General features: G+C 40.4%; 1 protein-coding gene across 4 annotated transcripts in view; it reads left to right on the forward strand.

The window, feature by feature from the left end:
* oxr1 (oxidation resistance 1) overlaps positions 1 to 19932 on the forward strand; it is a 168916-nt gene that overhangs the window by 56868 nt on the left and 92116 nt on the right. For all 4 annotated transcript variants that reach the window (XR_002752597.1, XM_023331613.1, XM_023331615.1 and 1 more), the window contains exon 3: positions 12432 to 12628. Coding sequence is in view for 3 of the 4 variants with exons in the window: in XM_023331613.1 (XP_023187381.1) it covers positions 12432 to 12628 (197 nt within the window). In the remaining variant the exon portion in view is untranslated. The remainder of the gene's footprint in view (positions 1 to 12431; positions 12629 to 19932) is intronic.

Here is a 19932-nt window from a genome sequence, read left to right on the forward strand (position 1 = left end):
TTATTTAAAGGGGTTAGTATTATGCAAAATTGGTTATTTTTGAGCTTTGCATCATTTTATAATGTTATTCCCTCATCCAAATCATCTCTGGATTGTTACTTTGATTCTTTCATGCATGTTTGAGAAATCCTTCAATCTCCCGTAGCAACCATTCAGCTGTGTAGAACATTTTGGGGGAGTTTCTTAAAAAGACAGCGGCCCAATTTCAATTGCAAAGTCAAATTTCTTATGTCATATTTGACCTCATATTTTTATGACAACGACTGAAGGTAATTGACTGTACTATAAAATGACACTCTGTTCCTGGAAATCACATAATGCTGCCCCTTTAATGGAAATACCACAATTGTGAAATTGTATTTTTTCTACATTAGCAGAATATCAAAAAAATAATAAATAAATGCGGACATATGTAATGGGAACGCAGCTTTTGACAAAGAATGTAGTGGTTGGGCATGATCTGGTGGCGCTATGCTGCATTCACTGACTGGGAAAATGTAGTTTCCTGAAAGCTGATTACCAAGGATAGCAGAAAAAGGTCTGATTTCACTCTCCTGTTGATTTCTGGGAGCACATGCCAGTTATTAGTTTGTATCCTGAGCCAGCACTAGAACAGAATACTTCATCGCTCCTACAGTCTGTCCTCCATCTCCAGTTGTAATGATCTGATAGATTCTGCATGCTAAGAGCTGCTATCGCTAATTTCTGCACCGCGACAAGACAAAATGGTGTCATGCTCTAACCAGCATGTACGCTGACCAATCGTTCTCCGTTTATTGTCGGCTCTCTGCCAATCAGATCAGGAGGAAGATCCTAGACTGACTGCAACACGTGAAGGCTGTGTGTGACTGAAGGGCAGAGTCTGACGGAGTGCGTTTCCCTGCATATAGTAATACACAGAAGGGGCAAAATGTGTCACAGGAAAAACATCTCCTTCAGTCATAATAAGCCACTGATATTTTCTCTTCTTTCCATTCATTTTTTTGCTCCAAATCAGCTTTGTGTCAGCAAAGTCCTCAGTGAGAGGCTGGAGCTGAGAGGTCTTTCACAGTGATATAAATACACTTTGGAGAAATATCAGTCTTTCCACCAGCTGTGTGCCCTCAGGCTGAAATGTTGATTTATGGGCTGTTTTTTTTTTTTTTTTTTAATCTAAATAGAGATGTTTGATACTGTTGACAGATGCTGCTAAGTGACAGAGAAATCATTGGATGGAGTTCCAGGGTTGGCTGGCTGCTGTGTGTGCTTCTGTTTGCTCTGTTAGGAGCTGGATGAAAATGTCCAAACTGACTTTAAAAGAGGATTACCTTTATACTTATGATGAATAACTTTGTCATTAATAAATGGAAAATATGTATATTGGCAAATAAACACTTCTTATAATTACCAACCAGTTTTTCCTGTTATCCGTGGGTGGGCAATTATTGCATTGTTTATCATTTATTGTGATAAATTTATAATGATAAGAATTCTGATTTTTTTTGTTTTGACAATTAATTTCAATTTATGATTAAATCCTCCCAAAACTATCTGTATTTTACTATTTTCTCCATTCTTTGTTCAATGAATATACTCTTGCAAAATTCTTGAGATCCCCTTTAAAATGGCTATAGGCGCCTGATTTAACAGTTCAAACACCCAAATATACCCCAGTAGACACAATGGAAATCACCTGAGCTCTACGACAGAATCAAACGTCTACAGGCTCTCCTGGATTGGCTACTTTGTAAACGCCAGCCGATAGCACGACAGGTACCATTAACTGAGTTTCCATTGACCATATAATTGCATAATTTGACATTTTGAAAAAAAAATTGCTTAATGGAAACAGCAATTTTCCAAAAAGACAATTTTGAAAAAGCTCTCGTCTTTCAATAAAAAGTTTTTCCTCTCGCATGGGGTGGGTTTTTTGCCGTATCGAATCTGTAATGGAAACCCTTTTTTCCACATCCTTCAAGTCACATGATCAACAACCGGATGTTGCGACTGGCACGAACCACAAAGACGACGACAAAAGGAAGTAGTTGGAGGGTGGCAGTGCAACATGCTCTTTAATGACTTGTTGAGTGAATAAAATTATTTATGTGTGACTTTAATCGTGTTTCTTATTTAATGGAAACACCACGATAGTGAAATTGTGTTGGGGTTTTTTTTCGACATTAACGGAATATTGACAAAATGTTGCTCACATTTGTGAAGGAAACACGGCCGTTGGGTCTTGCTTCCTATGGTGCATTTTATTTTGAATATTTTAGAAATGATCTCCTGAAATATCCGCAAACTTTCCAAGGGTTTTCCACAAATAATTAGGCGTCACATTCCATGAAAAATCCACAAACACTCAACCATAGATGGTCAGGGGTCCACTGTAGTTGTTTCCATGTGCCCAACTGTGTATCCATCATTCTGTCTCTTAATAAAAAGCAGAGAAGACATTTAGTAGGAACCTGTAGTTCTCATCTTAAATCCTAATATCTACGTGTTAATTGCTGCAGGCCTACACTGCATGTACACCATCCACCACTTGGTTATTTCATCATCAGAATATCCCCGTGTCGGATGTGACTATGGCAGAGGTCTGCTTAGATCACTTATTAGTTACACTATTACAGTTGAAGTGCCATGAAGTCGCGCTCTGCATGATGCCAGACTACCTGATATAGAATGTCACTGTCACAGGGTAAGGTGTGGACATAGTGTTAGTAACAGGGGGCTTAATCACAGCAATAAACGCAATAATATTGGAGTTTGTTTCTATCTTTTATGGGGTTTTTAAAATTTTTCTTTGGCTTTTTATGCTTTTTTTATTATTTCAGCTTACATGGAAGCATAAGAGTTGGTGTTAACAGACAAAGGTGTTAGGGTTACAAGAATTTCTAACCTTTAGGTTTGCACATCTCTGCAGTTCTCATTTTATCACGTGGCAACAAAAACAGATTAGGTGAAGGTTTTCCATCTCTATGATATTTCTAAGTGTTCAGAAGTATTACGTAAAAATGTAGCGGGCGGGCGATGTGGACTTAAAGTTTTGTCACAATATTTTGGGGTACTATTGTGATAAAAAAGTGATGATAAGAACTATTTAGGACACAAGTCACATAAAAACGTGTCACCCGAAAGTGCAGACAATAGCTGCATTTGATCATATTTTCAAATGTACTGATATTTATTTTTGTCAATAAATATCAATAGACCTATATTGAACAAACAGTGGCAAAAAATAGTAAAAATAATTCTAACAATACAAACATCCATCCATCCATTTTCTGTTCACCCTTTGTCCCTAATGGGGTCGGGAGGGTTGCTGGTGTCTATCTCCAGCTACGTTCCAGGCGAGAGGCGGGGTTCACCTTGGACAGGTCGCCAGTCTGTCGCAGGGCAACACAGAGACATACAGGGCAAACAACCACACACACACTCACACCTAGGGAGAATTTAGATAGACCAATTAACCTGACAGTCATGTTTTTGGACTGTGGGAGGAAGCTGGAGAGAACCCACGCATGCACAGGGAGAACATGCAAACTCCATGCAGAAAGACCCCGGCCGGGAATCGAACCCAGAACCTTCTTGCTGCAAGGCAACAGTGCTACCAACTGCGCCACTGTGCAGCCCTCAATATAAACATTTGGACAATAAATCAAAATCTTGTCATGGTACAGGATTTATCACGATAAATGATAAGCGATATGATAAATGTCCGTCCCCAATGTAGCGCATTTTCTATTCAGTCTGTTTTTTTTATTTCTTCACTTGTCCTCAACAGTGAAATGAAAAGACAAAATCCTGCCTTTCTTAGCTGAAAAGGGGAAAAAAGACATTAATGGGGATGCAGGTGGTAAATGGATGACAAAATCCCATCCTTCTGACAAAATGCATAAACATCCAGCAGGTACTAAAACATGTGGGAACCCTCAGCTGAAAAGCATTAGGACAAAGTGCTGGCTGTCAACTACGGCGCAGCATGAGCACGTCTCCTTGAAGAAAATTCACGTATGTTTGGAGATTGTTTTTCAATTTACCGTGAGGCCAGAGTGGAAAGAAGCAATCTATAACCAATCCATCAAATAAAGCGATATCTCTGTGACAATGATGTTTCTGTTGGAGAAGATTTCAAGGAGTGCCAACAGGATTACACTCAGAAGCACTTAGGTTTTTTTAAATTTTCCCTAGCACAATGTTTGACAGCAGGTGGCTGGGGGGGCGATAGATATTAGCCTTCCAGTCATTTTAGAAAGCAATTTTCACGCCAGCGCTGTTGTGCTTTTGCGTAGCCAATGCTAGGATTTCAGAGCAGGAGGGAACGTGTTGTTTTCAGACATTGATGTGTCTCAGATGCTGAACGAAAGGAAAATGGCTTCTGTAAGTACAGTGGTGGCCTAACATACGACCATTACTTTTAATGGTCAAAAATGATTAGCATTCACGACCGCCCAACTGCGTTAATGAACAAATACTAGCTTACTATACATCTTCAGCTGCAGCTAATTAATATAGTTAGCTCACCCAGTTAAGCCTACATTAGTTTTTACAAATCAAGCGTTATTTTTAAGATGATTGTTTTTAAAAATATTAACTTATTAAACAATAAGAAAACCAAAACGCCATTTTAGCAGGACCTAAAACCATTTTCAGGAGCCAACACCGCTAGCAGAAGCTAAGGCAAATTTAAGAAGATAATGAATGAATGTATAAAGTAACAATGCAGCACCTTTTAGATATTTACAACAAACTATTTTAATATATCTGAGAACATTTTTTGACCCTCATGCTAACTGTAAACAACTTCAGTTAGCAACTGGTGGTCTTTGAAAGAAGAACAATAAAGAAAAGAAAAATACTTAGGTTTTACTTTTTTACTTTAATCTTTCCCATTTAAAAAGGTAGAAATGTCTAATGGTCTGGTCTAATGCAACAATAAATACGTTTTTTCTTCTGAAATATGAAAATAGATATTTAGAGGAAAATCTTGTGGAAAACAATTATCTTGTCATATAGTAAACATTACATTTACACATGTGCAAAAGAGAAGAAATGAAATTCTGTGGTCTGTAATCTGCCTGGTGATGAAATAAAATGACATATACAGCCATTATTTTAAGTTTTGTTATATGGCTGATTTTTCAGTGATTAAAAGAGATCAAGAGTGATTGCTTTGTGGCTTGGTTCTGTTTAACACATTATTGTTAAGAGACACCAGTTCTATATGTACGCAGAAATTAGAATCACTTACACTTTTTGAAACTTAATCAAAATCTACTAAAACTGTTAAGTAAGCGCCTTACAAAAGTCAGTGAATCTGTTCAATGTATTCTTCACTTTTCTTTTATCTGTAATCATAATCTAAAACATATCTGAGTGTTGGCATTGTGTTTTATTTGCCATACACATACACAATGACTGTGCAGATCCTGATTAGCCCTAAGCTCCTTCGGATTTATTTTTACTTGCACCCTGTCTCATCTCACCTCCTCGCGACTTTAACAGCTCTGGCTGAATCGCTCACAGCTGGACAGCTCCTCTGCTTTTTATTCTCCCAAGTACTTCTGACGTTGCCCTCTGCCTGCCTTTGCCACAGGCTAAAGAAAGTGAGACAACTTTTTAAAAAAGAGTTGGGATTACGGACAATTAGTTTAGAGAGGGAGCGCATATTGGACCACCCACTCGGCCAGGAAAACGGTGGGCTTCGTTTCTCTGTAACATCTACAAACGGTGAAAGAGATGAGAGACTTCCTTATATAAATGCCCGCCATCAGGTTACAGTGATTAATAATCCGGCAGAATATCTTTTTTTTCTCTCTCTCTTGCCGTTTTCTTTTATCTCCACCAAATAGGGCGTTTGGCCTTCTGTTGTTGCGGTCACCGCTTTATTTACATGGGCAGCCTGGCTTTAAAGCCTCATTGGTCAAATCCGCCACATCCACCCTTTGACACAGATTGCCGCCGTGGCATTTAGCGAGGGCCGACGAGCGTGACACGGCGGAGGGCGCCGTACATCATTATGAGAAGTGGTCCGATAGAGGAGCGGAGAGCGGCGCAGTCAGGCCGGATTTCATTAAAGCTTCCGGATGCTGCAGAAGTCCTCGTTAACATGCACGGCCACAGGTCGCTGCCGGCCCCTCTCCTCCTCCTCAACGAGGCTGGTGTCCCTGGCGCCAAGCATGGCCGACTCATTACTGTTAGGCTTAAGGTAGTCCACGGCTGTCTGATTGTTGCTGTTGTTGTGACTGCCTCACAAACCGAAATCTTTGCAATCTGGTCAAAAAGCAATTTGAAGCAAACAAACAGGGTGGTGGGAAAACTGGAGAGATCGATCAGGACTACAGATTTTTTCTTTTGCTTGTGTGTATACATATATATATATATATATATATATGTATATATATATATATATATATATGTATGTATATGTTCCTCCAAAGTACCAATGTTACTTTGGAGGAACATTGGTACGATTATGTGACACCTAGTGGTACATTTGCAGCTTTCAGCCAACAGATTTTATCTTTTGTTTGTAAGAAAATATAATTATATATATATAATTATTTCACTTAATCGTACCAATGTTCCTCCAAAGGACAGAAAGTCCGTTCCAAAAACAATAATTAATCAACTTGCTTCGTCAACTTGCATGCTATGTCACCAAAGGAGTTTGTTTTTAAGCTTTGTCAGTTTTTAGCCGGAGTGATTGAAAAGGTTTTTCTCTTTTTACTTTAAAAAAGTTACACAAGCAGCATTCACAGTATTGTTTGTGCTGCCAGATGTCAGACTGTGGCAATGAAAGTATTGTGCTGTTGTTTAAAGCAGAGGAAGTCGATACATAGACACAGCTCCCCTTTTCTCTAATTCTAATCCGTCTTAGTGGAGGAATGATAAGCACATTTTGACGTAGCCCCAAATTTCCCGTTGTTTCTGCATCCAGTGGACCAAACTGCGTGGATCCCTGTAGAGTCGCACATTTAACAATGCCAGCCTCCTGTCACAGGTCAGACTGCCACTGCAGAGTGGAGAGCAAAATGGCCTCCCTCTGGTGGTCTTTGGGGACGTTTGCTCCTAGATTTTTTTTTTTTTATCTTTGTTTACCTTTTTTTCATCCTCCCACTTTGTCAAGAATGAGCTCTTTGCTTACAGAACAGATACTCACTGACACCTGGCTCAGAATGAACCCTGTTTAACACTTCTCACACTCCAAAACACACCAAACCTGCAGCATCTCCAAACCCTTCATCACTGCTGTGAGGGTGATGAAGCTGCCTAATGCTTTCCAAACACTTGCTAGCACAGAGTCTTATTACATGATTGTGTTAAAATCTGTAGCATCTGTTAGGATGTCCTCTTCACAGGATCAATAAGAAGTTTTAGTTCATTTTTCCGAGCTTTTCAATATATTGCAATTTTGTCTTTCTTTTTTTTTAAGCAAGACAAACAATTTTCTTACAAGCAGGTGACCAGCAACATGTGAGGGAGGGGCTGCTTTTCTCGTTGCTTCTTCTTTCCGTTCATTATAAGGATTTAAAACTTCCGGAATCTCATGGTGGAAGATTTTAGCTGGTTTGAAATTGTGATTGGACATAAGTTGATACTAAAAACGATCCCATTTCCAGCTGGTTAACTGATCCAGCTGAAGTTTTAATTATATTTTGTTTGTTTACTTTTTACATAAAATTTGTTCTTTCACTTGAGGTTGTTGGAACAAAGTTTGTTCTGTCAAAGTTCACTTGAAGCTCAAGTGCAGAACTATTAGAAAGTCATGACTTCAGATTTGACTTTGAGTATCACCGTTGTACAGAATGATGTTGTTTGCACACAGATGAAAAGAGAATCATGATCTAATTGCTTCTATTGAAAGCAGACAAAAACCTTTATAAGTCTTAATTTGATTTAGATTTTATTAACTTGAGTTTTCTGCTGTTTATAGCAAGCTGGTCACCTGTTAGTCAGGCTGTCTGCTCACGTAGTTCGACAGAAATATTTTAATAGTCTTGAGACATTAACTTTTTAAAATCTGAGTATACCTTGACCTGGTAACCAATGACTACAACAGCTTCCAGCTCCAGAAAACTTTGTTTTGCATCCCACTAAAAAGAAATAAGACGTGAAGAACATCATAATGGACATAATGGATTTCACTGATTTTGAAATACATTTTTCAATAGCTTCACAAGTTTGTCAAAGCTGTGATATATTATGTATGCAGGTAGTCTGTGCAGTCTGTATCACTAAATTGGTACTGCCTATTTAGACATATTTTCTTGAACTCACAAGCGAAACACAGCCTGCATTATCATAATAGTTTGTTTTTATTTTCTCTTCTTTAGAAGTGCTTCAAAACACAAAGTGGCTCTTGAATAAATGGGCATCTCTTGAACCTTAAAGCCTTGCTTTGAACAAAGCTTGTGCACAAAAGGCCTCCTTTTTACCCAAGTTATTGATTTAGTTTCATCTTTGTCAGATGATCTTTGAAACAAACTAAAAACACCCCCAAAACCTCTTCACACACACACACACCCCCACACACACACATATGTTTCCGTGGCTATCTTTGTGGGGACTTCCATTCATTTCTACAGCCTAAACCTTACCCTATCTCTAACCATTACATCCCTAACCCTAACCAAATTTCAATTCACACCTTAGTCCTAAATCTGACCCCTGACCCATAAACAGTGTTTCTCCTTGTGGGGACCAGGCTTCGGCCCTCACAAGGAGCAGTGGGTCCCCACAACGTAGTATGTGAGGACCATAAGGAAAATGGTCCCCACAAGGTATTACAAACAAACACACACACACACACTTTTGTATTTTTATCCATATTAGGAATTTGTTTTGACTTCTATTCGTTTTAGAAATCGCATTTGTTCCTAACTTTAGCACTTATCCAAGCCTTTACCAGTATGTTCCCAACTTTAAATAAAATGCACAACATATCTCTAACTATGGCACCGATCCACTTTTTTCACTTCCAGAACCGATATCTGAGGTTTAGTATCGGCCGACATCGATCCGGTACAGAAACATTGCCAAATTGACTGAAATTCTTTCTTTTTTTTTCATCACAGACATAAAAATACTGAATTACACATTTATTTGCTAACTGCACCAGTGCAGCGCGCTTAAATACAACAATAGCTTCACAAGTTTGGTCAAACATGTAAAAACAACACAACTTTAGTATAACAGCCAATGTAAAATAAATAATAAAGAAACTGAAACTGAAAAAAGCTTGATCAAACTTAATAAACTGAACTAAATGGTTTAAAATGGTTCAGAAATTAGGAATTCTGAAAATAATGCAAAATAAAAAAAGCATGATGTCACTCAGAGTACAAAGCGTAGAGTTAGACTGAATAGCTCTGCCCTTACATTGTCATTGTTATCCAATTTAGATTTATATATATATATATATATATATATATATATACAGTATATATATATATCAGGACCGATACATATATTAATATCGGATCAGTGCATCTCTATCTCTAACCCTAAAGGGGGTTCGCCGCATTAGGACTGGGCTTTGGGCCCCCTCAATCCAAGCAGCAACTCTGTTAAACCAAGTTAGGTTGATGAGACGGTAATTAGCATCAGCTCCCAAGGGAGAGCGGATAGGCTTCACACCGCGTCGCATCCTCGCCACCCTGCTCTCTTCGTCCTCTGTTGCTGCTAATAGCAGCAGGTCTCGGCTTCTCACTCAATCTCCAGCATCATTATGTGCCACCCAAACAAACTCTCTGCTTCCTCTGAGCAGTTTCTGACACATCCAGGAAGGCTTGCTTGGTGCGAACGTATGCAAACAGAGCAGATGTGAAGAACATGAGCAAACTCGAATTTAGGGCTGAAACGATTTACTCGATTAATCGCGATGAGTTGATTATTGAAATACTCTTCAACTAATGTGGTAATCGATTAATTGCTAATTGGACTATACAGAATTTAAAAAAAGGAGACCATTTGCTGAAAAAACAACAGATTAAGAGGAGGAATTAAGGCAAAACTTTACAAAATATATGTACATTTTGGATTTTAAATGAAAGCACCTTTGTCTGTTACTGTGTTTTAGCCAAAACTCCTCATATGGCATAGTTTTAGCTTCACTTGGTTCAAATTCACTAAGAGAATACTGTTATTTTTGTTTAGGAAAATTAAATGTAAAAATGTTTAGGAAAAGTAACTGAATTTTTGGTTTACTTGCATCTTTCCATGTATTTTTAATATTGTTATAAAAAAGGCTTAAGTGGTCAAAAGAGAAATCTGTAGAATGGGCCAATTTATTTTTTATATATCAGATATTCCTTAATGTATCAGATTTAATATATCAGAGTAATCAGTAGGATAATCGTTAGTTGCAGCTCTGCTTAAGTTATGATATCTGGTTGAACTTGTTCAACTTCAGTCTAAAAGCGCAGCTGTGAACATCTGCTTTGGTTTCTCAGACCTTTGAAGGAACACAAGCGGTAATGGACGTCGTCTCCATGGAGATTATGCGTTTTCATTAGGCACTTAGACTCTGTGCCACGTGTGCCGCCTCGGACCATGAGGCTCGGGTGAAATGGCCAGAAAGATTCTGTTCGCTTCAGCAGTTTTGCCGGAATGATTGAAGGAGCGTGCGACGAGCCGCAGTGCTGGGACTCGTGTAATGCTGTTTCAGGACTTTTTGCACACTGGAGACAGATAGTGTTCTCAGGAGCAATTCTTCACACTGTTCCTCCCAAGTTTTTTCTTGGTGTATTTTTAAACTTTCTCTCCTTTTTTTGGCTATTTTTCTGTCTGTGAGTGTGTGCACCCAGTGGAGTTGGGGTAGTATTTTTTTTGTGTGTGTGTGTTTTTGTCTGGATCCCTTTGTGAACTTCCAGTCTGTAAAGGGGCCAACTGGATGCTGAGTGCAGGATTAGCTGTTCAGATTAGCCTAGTTAGCTCACTTTTATCTGTAAAACGTAAACCAGAGATCTCGTTAGCCTTTTAATAGGCTTGGTGTTGTTGTTGGAGACAGATTTGATTCGACCTCAGTCAGCAGGTCTTTGATGAGTTTTTTTACGTAAGCTGTGTTGTTCCAAAAGCCTCTGCTGCTGGAATGTTCGACCTACAAACTGGCTTGTTTTCTATTTTTCTACTCTGACCAGCACCAAAAAAGGCAAAATAACCTTCATTACAGTTGGCCATGTTCAATATATCATCACTGACCCAGCAAGTAACATTGTCCTAAATCAGTAACAACTGACTTTCAGACAGATATTTAAGCTTCTTACAAAACTGGACACTAATATAAGATATTTACCTGTTACTTTTAGTTTGAGCATTTTAAAGATTCTCTGATCCAGTATTCTAATCTAATCTATATATCTCAGTTCACTTATATGCAGATTGTAATATGTTTTGATTGGTATTTTTACCTAGTGTTTTTCTTTTTCTTTGAATGTGAAAAAATACATAGTTACTGTCTGCTTTATTGCTGCAATTTGTGTCCAAACATATTTGGATTCAGGAGTTTTTCAGATTCCAAGTTTGGCTGCAGTTCCCACAAAATATTTCCTAAATGAACCTGTACCATGTACTTTACCATGTGATTTTTTTGTTGTTGTTGTTGTAATTGTTATTATATATGCATATATATTTTTGTTGCTATTGCTTGTTGTTTCTTTCTCTTTCTGAAGGTGTAGAGCCAGACTTCTGGGGTGTTCACTTGTGTTCTCTCTATACTTTTTTCTCTCCTTTGTCCCTATCTCCTTCTTTCCAGTTTTTTGCGATTTCACTAAAAACTGGAACCTGAAGTAAGGCATCAGTTCAGTAGTTTTATGCTTTAACACGCTTTTAACTAGCAATTTATTGAACAGACACGACCGTCGGGGCGTGTCGTCTTATTCTCGACTGCATTCTGGTCCGTTTGTCAACAGATGGGTTTTATTAAGCCTTTTCAAAAGAGGCCACCAGCGTGATTTTTGATGCATGAAAGAGAAGCCGCTATCTCTGCTGAATAAATTGGCTCCAGTTTTGCGACTGTTTTCAGTAAAGTCCAAACCCCACCTGACTCCTGCTGCTCTCTTCCCTTTCCCTGCTGTTTAATCCTTCTGTACAGTAGACAGCTCTACACCGGGGTGGGGAGGCGAGTGATGCTAATGAATTCACCCTCAACAAGGGTGTGATTAACCTATTGATTTCTTTTCCCTCACTTCCTTGCCACTTAGAAAATTGCCTCGCATGATTGCATTACTGTAACGCAGCCCGTTGTCGACACCGACCATCCCAGATGCAAACGCTTCAGATCAGATGCAGTCATTCTCCCTTCACGGCCTTCAGCTGTGAAGGTCACCTGTTCCGTCCTCGTTCTAACGTTCCCTCGCTAGCGATGCCTCCGCGCTGCGGTCTCTCCTCTTTTCTTTGATGGTGTCGGTAACTGGTTCTGCTCCTTTGCTTTGTTTCCCCCTCTGCAGGCTGAAGCAGAAGTCTCAGTCGGTGGATATTGCCAGTCAAGGTTTCTCTCCTACTCTGGTGCCAGCCTCGCCCCGCAACAAGGCTGCGCCACCTGTTGCCAAGGCGACCACCGGCCTGGCGGTGCAGGAAAACAACACCACCAACTCCCAGCTGCGCTCTCCTCGATGTGTCGAACTGAAGAGGGGGTACACCATAGGTAAATGACGTTGGGGACTCTGGGGCTGATCTGTTGGTTCTGCAAATTAAAATGTAAAATTTTCTACTTTCAACCTGTTTCAGTTTAATTTGACTTTGATGCATTAAGTTGGATCCTTTTTTTAAATCCTGTGCATACACTTTAGTGTACCTCTGAAACCTTACCATGCCACTTTTAAGGCTAGCTCTCCTTTGCTGCCCAACTCCCAATCGATCTCCTGCCAATAAACTCTAATTATAGTTCCCAGATGAGATTTACCCCTGGTATGAATTCTATTTTAGGCGACTGCAATGACGATGTGGGGGCTAATTGTCTGCTCCGGCTCCATTTCTGGGTTTCGAGGGTCTTTTGCTGCTGTGAGAGTTGAGTACACTTTGGGGAATTGACTTCACATGGCTGATGAAGTGAGCCTGAGTTAATGTAATGGTGAACTGGGGACTGTAATGGTTTCCAGTTCCATTAATTGACGTGGTTTAGCTAGCAAGTTGCTCAGGATGAAGTAAGACAGGAGGGAACACAATACATTGTTCTGAAAGTGATCCACCATGTTTGGATTTCTCAGTAATTGCATTTCTGTGATATGACAACCACATCCTGGGGCATGTTGATGATGGTTCCTGCTTCTTAATAAAGCACCACTATCCTACTGGATATTTTCTGATTGAAATGGACCCTTAAGTGTAAAGAATAGGTGCAGAACATTACCTTCAGCTCATGAGAGTTGGGAGAGACAAGATAATTCACAATATTGTGTATTATCTTTTAAGAAAACAAGATGAGGGGATACTTTCACATTGAAATAAATAAAAATTTCTATTTGTTTTTGTTTTCACAAATATAGGCAATTTCACAAATCAAAAACATTGTTTTTAAGAATTTGCAGTCAGTATAAAATTGTCCTGTTGAGGTTTGAGCAAAGTATTTTGAACTTTAGATGAATAAATGCAGTTCAGATTCATCCATCCATTTTCTAACACCCTTGTCCGTAGTGCGGTCGGGAGGAGGGCTGGTGCCTATCTCCAGCAAACATTTCGGTGACCCCTCTTGCCCGAAACGCAGGGCAACACAGAGACAGACAGGACAAACAACCAGACACGCACACTCACACCTAAGGAGAATTTAGAGAGACCAATTAACCTAACAGTCATGTTTTTGGATTTTAGGGTTAAAGGCAGATGTCAGCTTTAGCATCATAATGAGCTAGTGGTCAGCTTGTCCCGGCATTCCTATGGTAGTAACGCATTTTCTGGGTGTTTCTTGTCACTTTTTATTTTGCTGATAGATCTCCAAACCAGTGTGAACTACACGTGCTTTTTCTAAAGCACCAAAGTCCAGAGTGGTGCTGGACTTTCATAAACAGTTGACTGCTGTGTGACGTGTACGTTCTTCTTCTGCGCATGTGGGCCGCTCTGAGGTCGCAAACCATTCATGCAGAAATCTTATCGCGGTTGCATTTGATTTGTAGTGTGAACGATTGCGCAAAAAAAAAGAGAAAATTCTGATTTCAGTAGAAAATCGAAATTGAGTATCAAGACTCGCTGAGATTGCATTTAGTGCACCGAAGTCACATGCTGACCGCGCTTTGCTACAGAAACTTCATTTCAACCAGATATATTGTGGCATTTTAATTTTGCTGAATCTCTTGCCTAAAGATGTCAGCGCACCCCAACCTGCTACTAAATAAAAAGATAACTGCACTACGATGGCCGCCTCCATCCTAAAGCAGTTTATCTTTCAGATCATTTTCTGTAGGAGTTCTCTGCGAAGTAGGGTCTCACTGTGTGCCTGTGCAGTTAGTCATCTAAATCAGAGCAGCAGCATTAGAAAGACAGGGCAATGTCTGGGTGGGTTCAGCCACATCGAGGATTCAGGAGTTGCATAAAGATGTTTGTGTGTGTGTGTAAGAGTCATCATGCATCGACTTGTCTCCTGCCAGCCAGGATTGGATCAGGAATTGATCTGTGGTCGTCTGTATCAGCTCAGTGGGCGATAGTCGATAAAGGAAGTTTGGGGATTAGGTCTTGCCTGCCCAGGTGGACTGACTGTTGATATTTTAGCCGGCTCTTGTCATCTGTGAGCTGTTCAGCAACAACAGAGTTCTGCTTTTTAAAAGCACCGAGAGTGGCTATAAGTCAGCCAGTAAATGAAGCGCATTTTTGACTTATTGTGCTTTTACGGGCTTTTAGCAGCAACACAACAAACCGTGCGAGTCTTGAACACTTGAGTCATAGGAGTTAATCATTGGCCTAGATAAACAGCGGTCGGATCAAGGCCAGCGTTTTCACTCTGACTGCAGAAATAAGGCATCAACACTGCTGCAGCGCGTAATGAGACATTGATTAGTGAGTTCCCCCAACTCTCCGGTTTCTGTCTTGATGGGATGCTGCAAGCGTAGCCCTGTGGCATTTCATGGAGTCAAACCCAGGCCAGGCTTCTCCTACTGGGCTGATCACGTAAATTTATTCTAATGGGACTCTAATAATGTGGCCATGTTCGTCTGCAAAGCTTAAAACAGTTCTGTCATTAGAGGCACCCAGCGTCGTCGCAAAAGACATCTTAATGACCTGACAAATGAGACTCCCCCTCCCCCCGTCCGGGCAGCGTTTGATGGCGTCGGGGGTCTTCCTCCATTAAAAGCATGTGTCCTTTGACTCGAGATGAGGAATCGCTGCTTAACCAAATGTCAGCAGCACCAAAAAGAAGAGGAGTCAAGGACAGTTTTATGTGGTCGGAGCGAAGCGGTTCTTGTTTTATCTTGGAAGATTCACTACACACCCCTGTTGCTATAGAGAAGGGGGGCAAAACTACCGGGGTCTTAAGGTGGAGGAAAGGACAGAAACGATGCTCAACTAGGGAAGAGGAGTCAAACTAGGCAACTGAGATGATAAAACAGGAAGCAATGAGATGAAATGAAAAGATTAAGAAAAAAATGAGGGGCATAGAAGCAAGACGAATTAATTGCAGGGTAAAATAGAGGAAAGAAATTGAAAGCGAAGGGTGAATGAGACAGTGGAGGAGAAATTAAATAACTGGGAATAAGAAGAGGGAAGGAAAAGCAGCTGAAAGAAACAAGATGAGAGGAAATCGAAAAGAGAGAGGCTTGTAGGGTAAAGATGGAGACAAATTAAAAATGGCAAAATTGTGAAAATCAAAATTTGAAGGATTATGAGACAGAGGAGAGCAGTGCGAGGAGAAGGGTAATAATGGGGCTGTTCAGGTAGCAATAAAGCAAGCAGGCGAAGTGAAAGAAGAAGATCAAACATAAAGAAGGAAGTTGATGTAAAGACATCAAAGAGAGAGCACAGGGAAAGGCTCTGTGCTGTGATATACGGTACGGTAAAGATGAAGAAACAGGAATGCTAGAGGAGAGGGAAGGGAAGCTGGACCCAAAGGAATTGAATGGAAAAGGTTCTGGAGAAAGTCTGACACTTGATGCCAGGTCTCCTCAGACTCCAGCGTTTCAGCCTCTAAGTGCCTTGACCTCGCCTGACCTTTTTACTTCTTAATAGCGGCGTTGGCCAATTAAACGGACCATCTCCACAGAATTAGCCTCATTTACAAGCTCCAACAGCCAAAAACCACCTGGGAAAAGTGTTTGATAGCCCAGTGCTGGTACTGATTTACACACAGTTCTTTATTTTAAGTCTTTTCAGGTCTTATACAGAACCCATGTGTAGGCATGGAACTGTAGGAGATTTTCACGGTACGATAACCTAAGAGTCAGCATGTCCAAATTTAAGTCAAAGTGAGATTTCATCAGATGTTGACGTTACGCATGGCTGTAATAAGCAAGATGAGGTCGCAAACTAGCATGGAGCGGACATCTCAGAAAAATGGAGCGAGGTTTGGACTTGGAAATTTTCCAAATTTTGTTCCTGTAGTAAGGGACAGACCAGAGGACGGGAGCATTCGCTACCTCAGAACTTACATGGCAAATGTGTTTCTCTCATCCCTTTATTGTATTAACTCCTTTTTCTTTGGAAAAGCCAAAAGCAATTAAAAACCTTTTTAGCCCAATTGAGGAAGTTGTTTCAAATTTTGCCAATTCCACCAACCTTTTCCAATGTGACACTTAAAAGAAGAGCGTCAAAAAACGGCGATGGAAACACGGCTAATGCTGCCTTCGTAGGATGCAGGAATCGTGCTAGTTTTCACATCGTAGCTTTTTTTTTTTTTTGCTTTATGTGGCTAGTTTGTATTTCCAAATGACCTCATTGATTTTCCTTTTAAGCGTAGCAGATCAGTGTGAGCCATATTTTAGCCAGCTGGCTACCAGTGGTTAGCTTAAACACATTTTCTCTGACATTCAAAAGACTCTTTACAGAATTTTGAATGCAGAACCTTTTCAAATCTTGATACATGGTGATTCTGGTAACCAGTCCGATCATATCCATATGGCTCCCATTTTATATGCTTTCTGCTCTAATTCCAGCTATGCTAAGGCAGGTTGTGCCTCACCTGAGACCCTTCACCATCCCCCCCATAGGCCTGTTGGTAACAATGGAGAGTCTTGACAACATGTCAGTGGATCAGTCGGTATCTGCCTGATACCTGTTACCGACCCTCACCCATGTTTTCCTCTTTCTTTTACTACCATTTTTTGTTCCTCTGTGCTTCATCTCTCTGCTATTTCTTGCTCTCTCTCTCCATCTTTTTTGAACCCACCCCCCCTTTCTCGTTATCATCTAATGCATTTCCTGCGTGTCTGACCGGAGGTGCGGGGGTGGAGGGGGGGAGGGTTTGGTGTGAGGAAATGGCTAATCCGTCACAAGGACAGACGGCTCCAGCAGATCGCTACAAGCTGTGGCACCAACCTTGGCTCCTTTTGCAATGTTACGCTCCCTGTCTGACTGAAATCGTATCAAGTCAAGTATTGATTTTTCTGCAGATGAAAGTTTTAGTAGCAGAGCTGAATCTGAGTTGGATACAAGTACACCAATCACCCGTTAGAGCCTGGGTGGGCCGTCCTATCACAAGTAATTTTTTGCTTGGAGTGGGAAAAGTTGTGTTTTTTGTGTGTGTATTGTTGGGTTATAGACAGAAACTGGACTCCTTGCTCTGCTAGCACAGCAGTGTGGTCTATCTGCTGGTCTATCTGGTCTGCTGACACAGGAAATGCTAATAAACGAGAGGGAACGCCACATGCCGGTGAACCGTAGGGCCCGTAGCGCGGCGGGCCCGGCTGACTGATTATTCTCCTGTTAGTTATTCATGGGATTTTCTCTGCCGGGTTAAAAAGGGGACCTACCGACAAACCTCGCTTGGTTTTAGGAGGGCGGCGGCTTTTCCATTAGCAGATATTCAGTAGATTGAAGAAGGTGTTGGGTTGAGTGTTAAGTCGCTACCTTGCTGCTCCTTTACTTCTGATTTCTGCAGCTTCTTAAAGGTGTGTTTGTCCTTTAAAACTATTCTCTGTGTCACCCAGCAGCTGCATTTTTGCGTCATGGGAAGTCTGGAAGTGGTCGTTCTCAGGTGGCGCATCTCTGTCTGTTAACGAACAGACGACAGCCGGAGGTGCCAATAACACCCAGCGACGTTTTTTATATTTGTAATCATCTTTAAAAGGGGATGAAATGTGTTCTTAGCAGGATTCACATTCCAGTTCCTACTTTAATTTTGAACCTTGAATACTCCGAGAAGGGCGAGGGCATTTTGTGGGACGGTTTCACTTTGTTCAGTCCAGAAAACGTCTTTCCTCTTGTTTTTTTGCTCAAGCTAATTAGAAGCGCTTCTCGAAGATTCCATGCTGAGAAAAATACCAGTAATTACCTATTCAGATGCTTGTCACGCTGTTGTTGTGAAGTCATTTTTTTTCTTTTGCTGGTCTTTTATTCTGTAATGCTCAAATCTTTTGGGAAGTCCAGGTAAACAGCCTCCTGCTCTGAATAGCAACTACAGCACCTAGCTAAAGTATTAATACACCTGTAGTATCACATTTTTCAACCAACTAAAATATATTTTAGCGTTTATATATTGGTATTTTAAGTAATAGTCCAGGTGTCAAACTCGAGGCTCGGGGGCCAAATCCAGCCCGCCATGGCTGTTAATGTGTCCCTCAAGACTTTAGAGGAATGCTTAAATAGAACTAGAACAGACAAAAAGTTAGTTAATTACAGACTTAGACTTAATAAAAATCTGAAAAGTGTGGCATACACGTGTAGTTAGCCCCTCTAATCTGAAGGCCAACAAGAAAATGCTGCATTTCGAATTCCCTTTAGAACTCAACAGAATAGAATAGAAATCCCCTTTATTCCCCCGTAGTGGGGAAATTCTGGTGCAAGTGTCAGGCGATCTAAGTCCGCAGATTCACACAAAAATACAAATATAAATTTCATATTTACAGAATTTAGGATAACTTCATGTATAATAAGGGCAAAATTATAACACAAAATACACACTGCGATCCAAAGGCATGTGAAGTAGTGAGTGTAGTGTGTAAGAAAAAAAAGAGAAATGACATGTATGATAAAGTAATAAGAAGCCCAGAGCCACCGTCTGTCTTTGAATCATTTAAGAAACTCAAAGGCGGATGCAGTCGTGTGACATGAGTCAAGGTTAGCATCCATCTATGCGTGCTTCTTTCTGTGAATAGCTCTGGATTACGGCTTTGTTTGCTAATTAGCTCTCACTGACGTGTGGTCTACTCCACATCAGCAGGCCACGCTGAGAGCTCCTTCTGATCCTTCCGACCTCAAAAACTTTCTTAGCAACGGCCCATGTGATACCAAAGACTGATCTTGGTGTCTGTGGACGTTTCAGGAAATATTCTCGGTCTAAGGGTTTGTTATTTTCAAACGGCTCAGCCTGAGCATAGACCGAAATCCAACTGAGACTGGAAGGAAGGAAAACTGATTTCCAGATGGTCTCCCTCTGATTGAGCTTTAAATATTTTGGAAAGACAGATGAGCAACTCTTTGTTTGATAGATACCCTCAAAGACCTGCAATTTTTTCTAAAAATGGTGACTCTTCAAACTAAAAAAGACAGAATGAACATAAATTCATGTCACACTTTTCAGATTTTACTCATTAAAGCATTCCATGTCACACCCCTTAACTTCATGACCTACTTTGTTTTGCTCAATCATGTAAAACCCTACACTAGTAAAACACTGAGACAAAATGTGAATATAAATGGAAAAGTCACTTCAACTACAACATCAAACACATGATCCACAGGTTTCCATATCTGTTACAATCTGTTCATATTTTAATGCATTTAAACCATCTCAAGTGATCCTTCAAATTTCTTAATAATCTCACTGATGATCTGTCATTGGTCTGTACTGCATGGTAGTAAATGACA

This window comes from Xiphophorus maculatus, chromosome 3 (assembly GCF_002775205.1).
Source record: "Xiphophorus maculatus strain JP 163 A chromosome 3, X_maculatus-5.0-male, whole genome shotgun sequence".
Classification (NCBI taxonomy): Eukaryota; Metazoa; Chordata; class Actinopteri; order Cyprinodontiformes; family Poeciliidae; genus Xiphophorus; species Xiphophorus maculatus.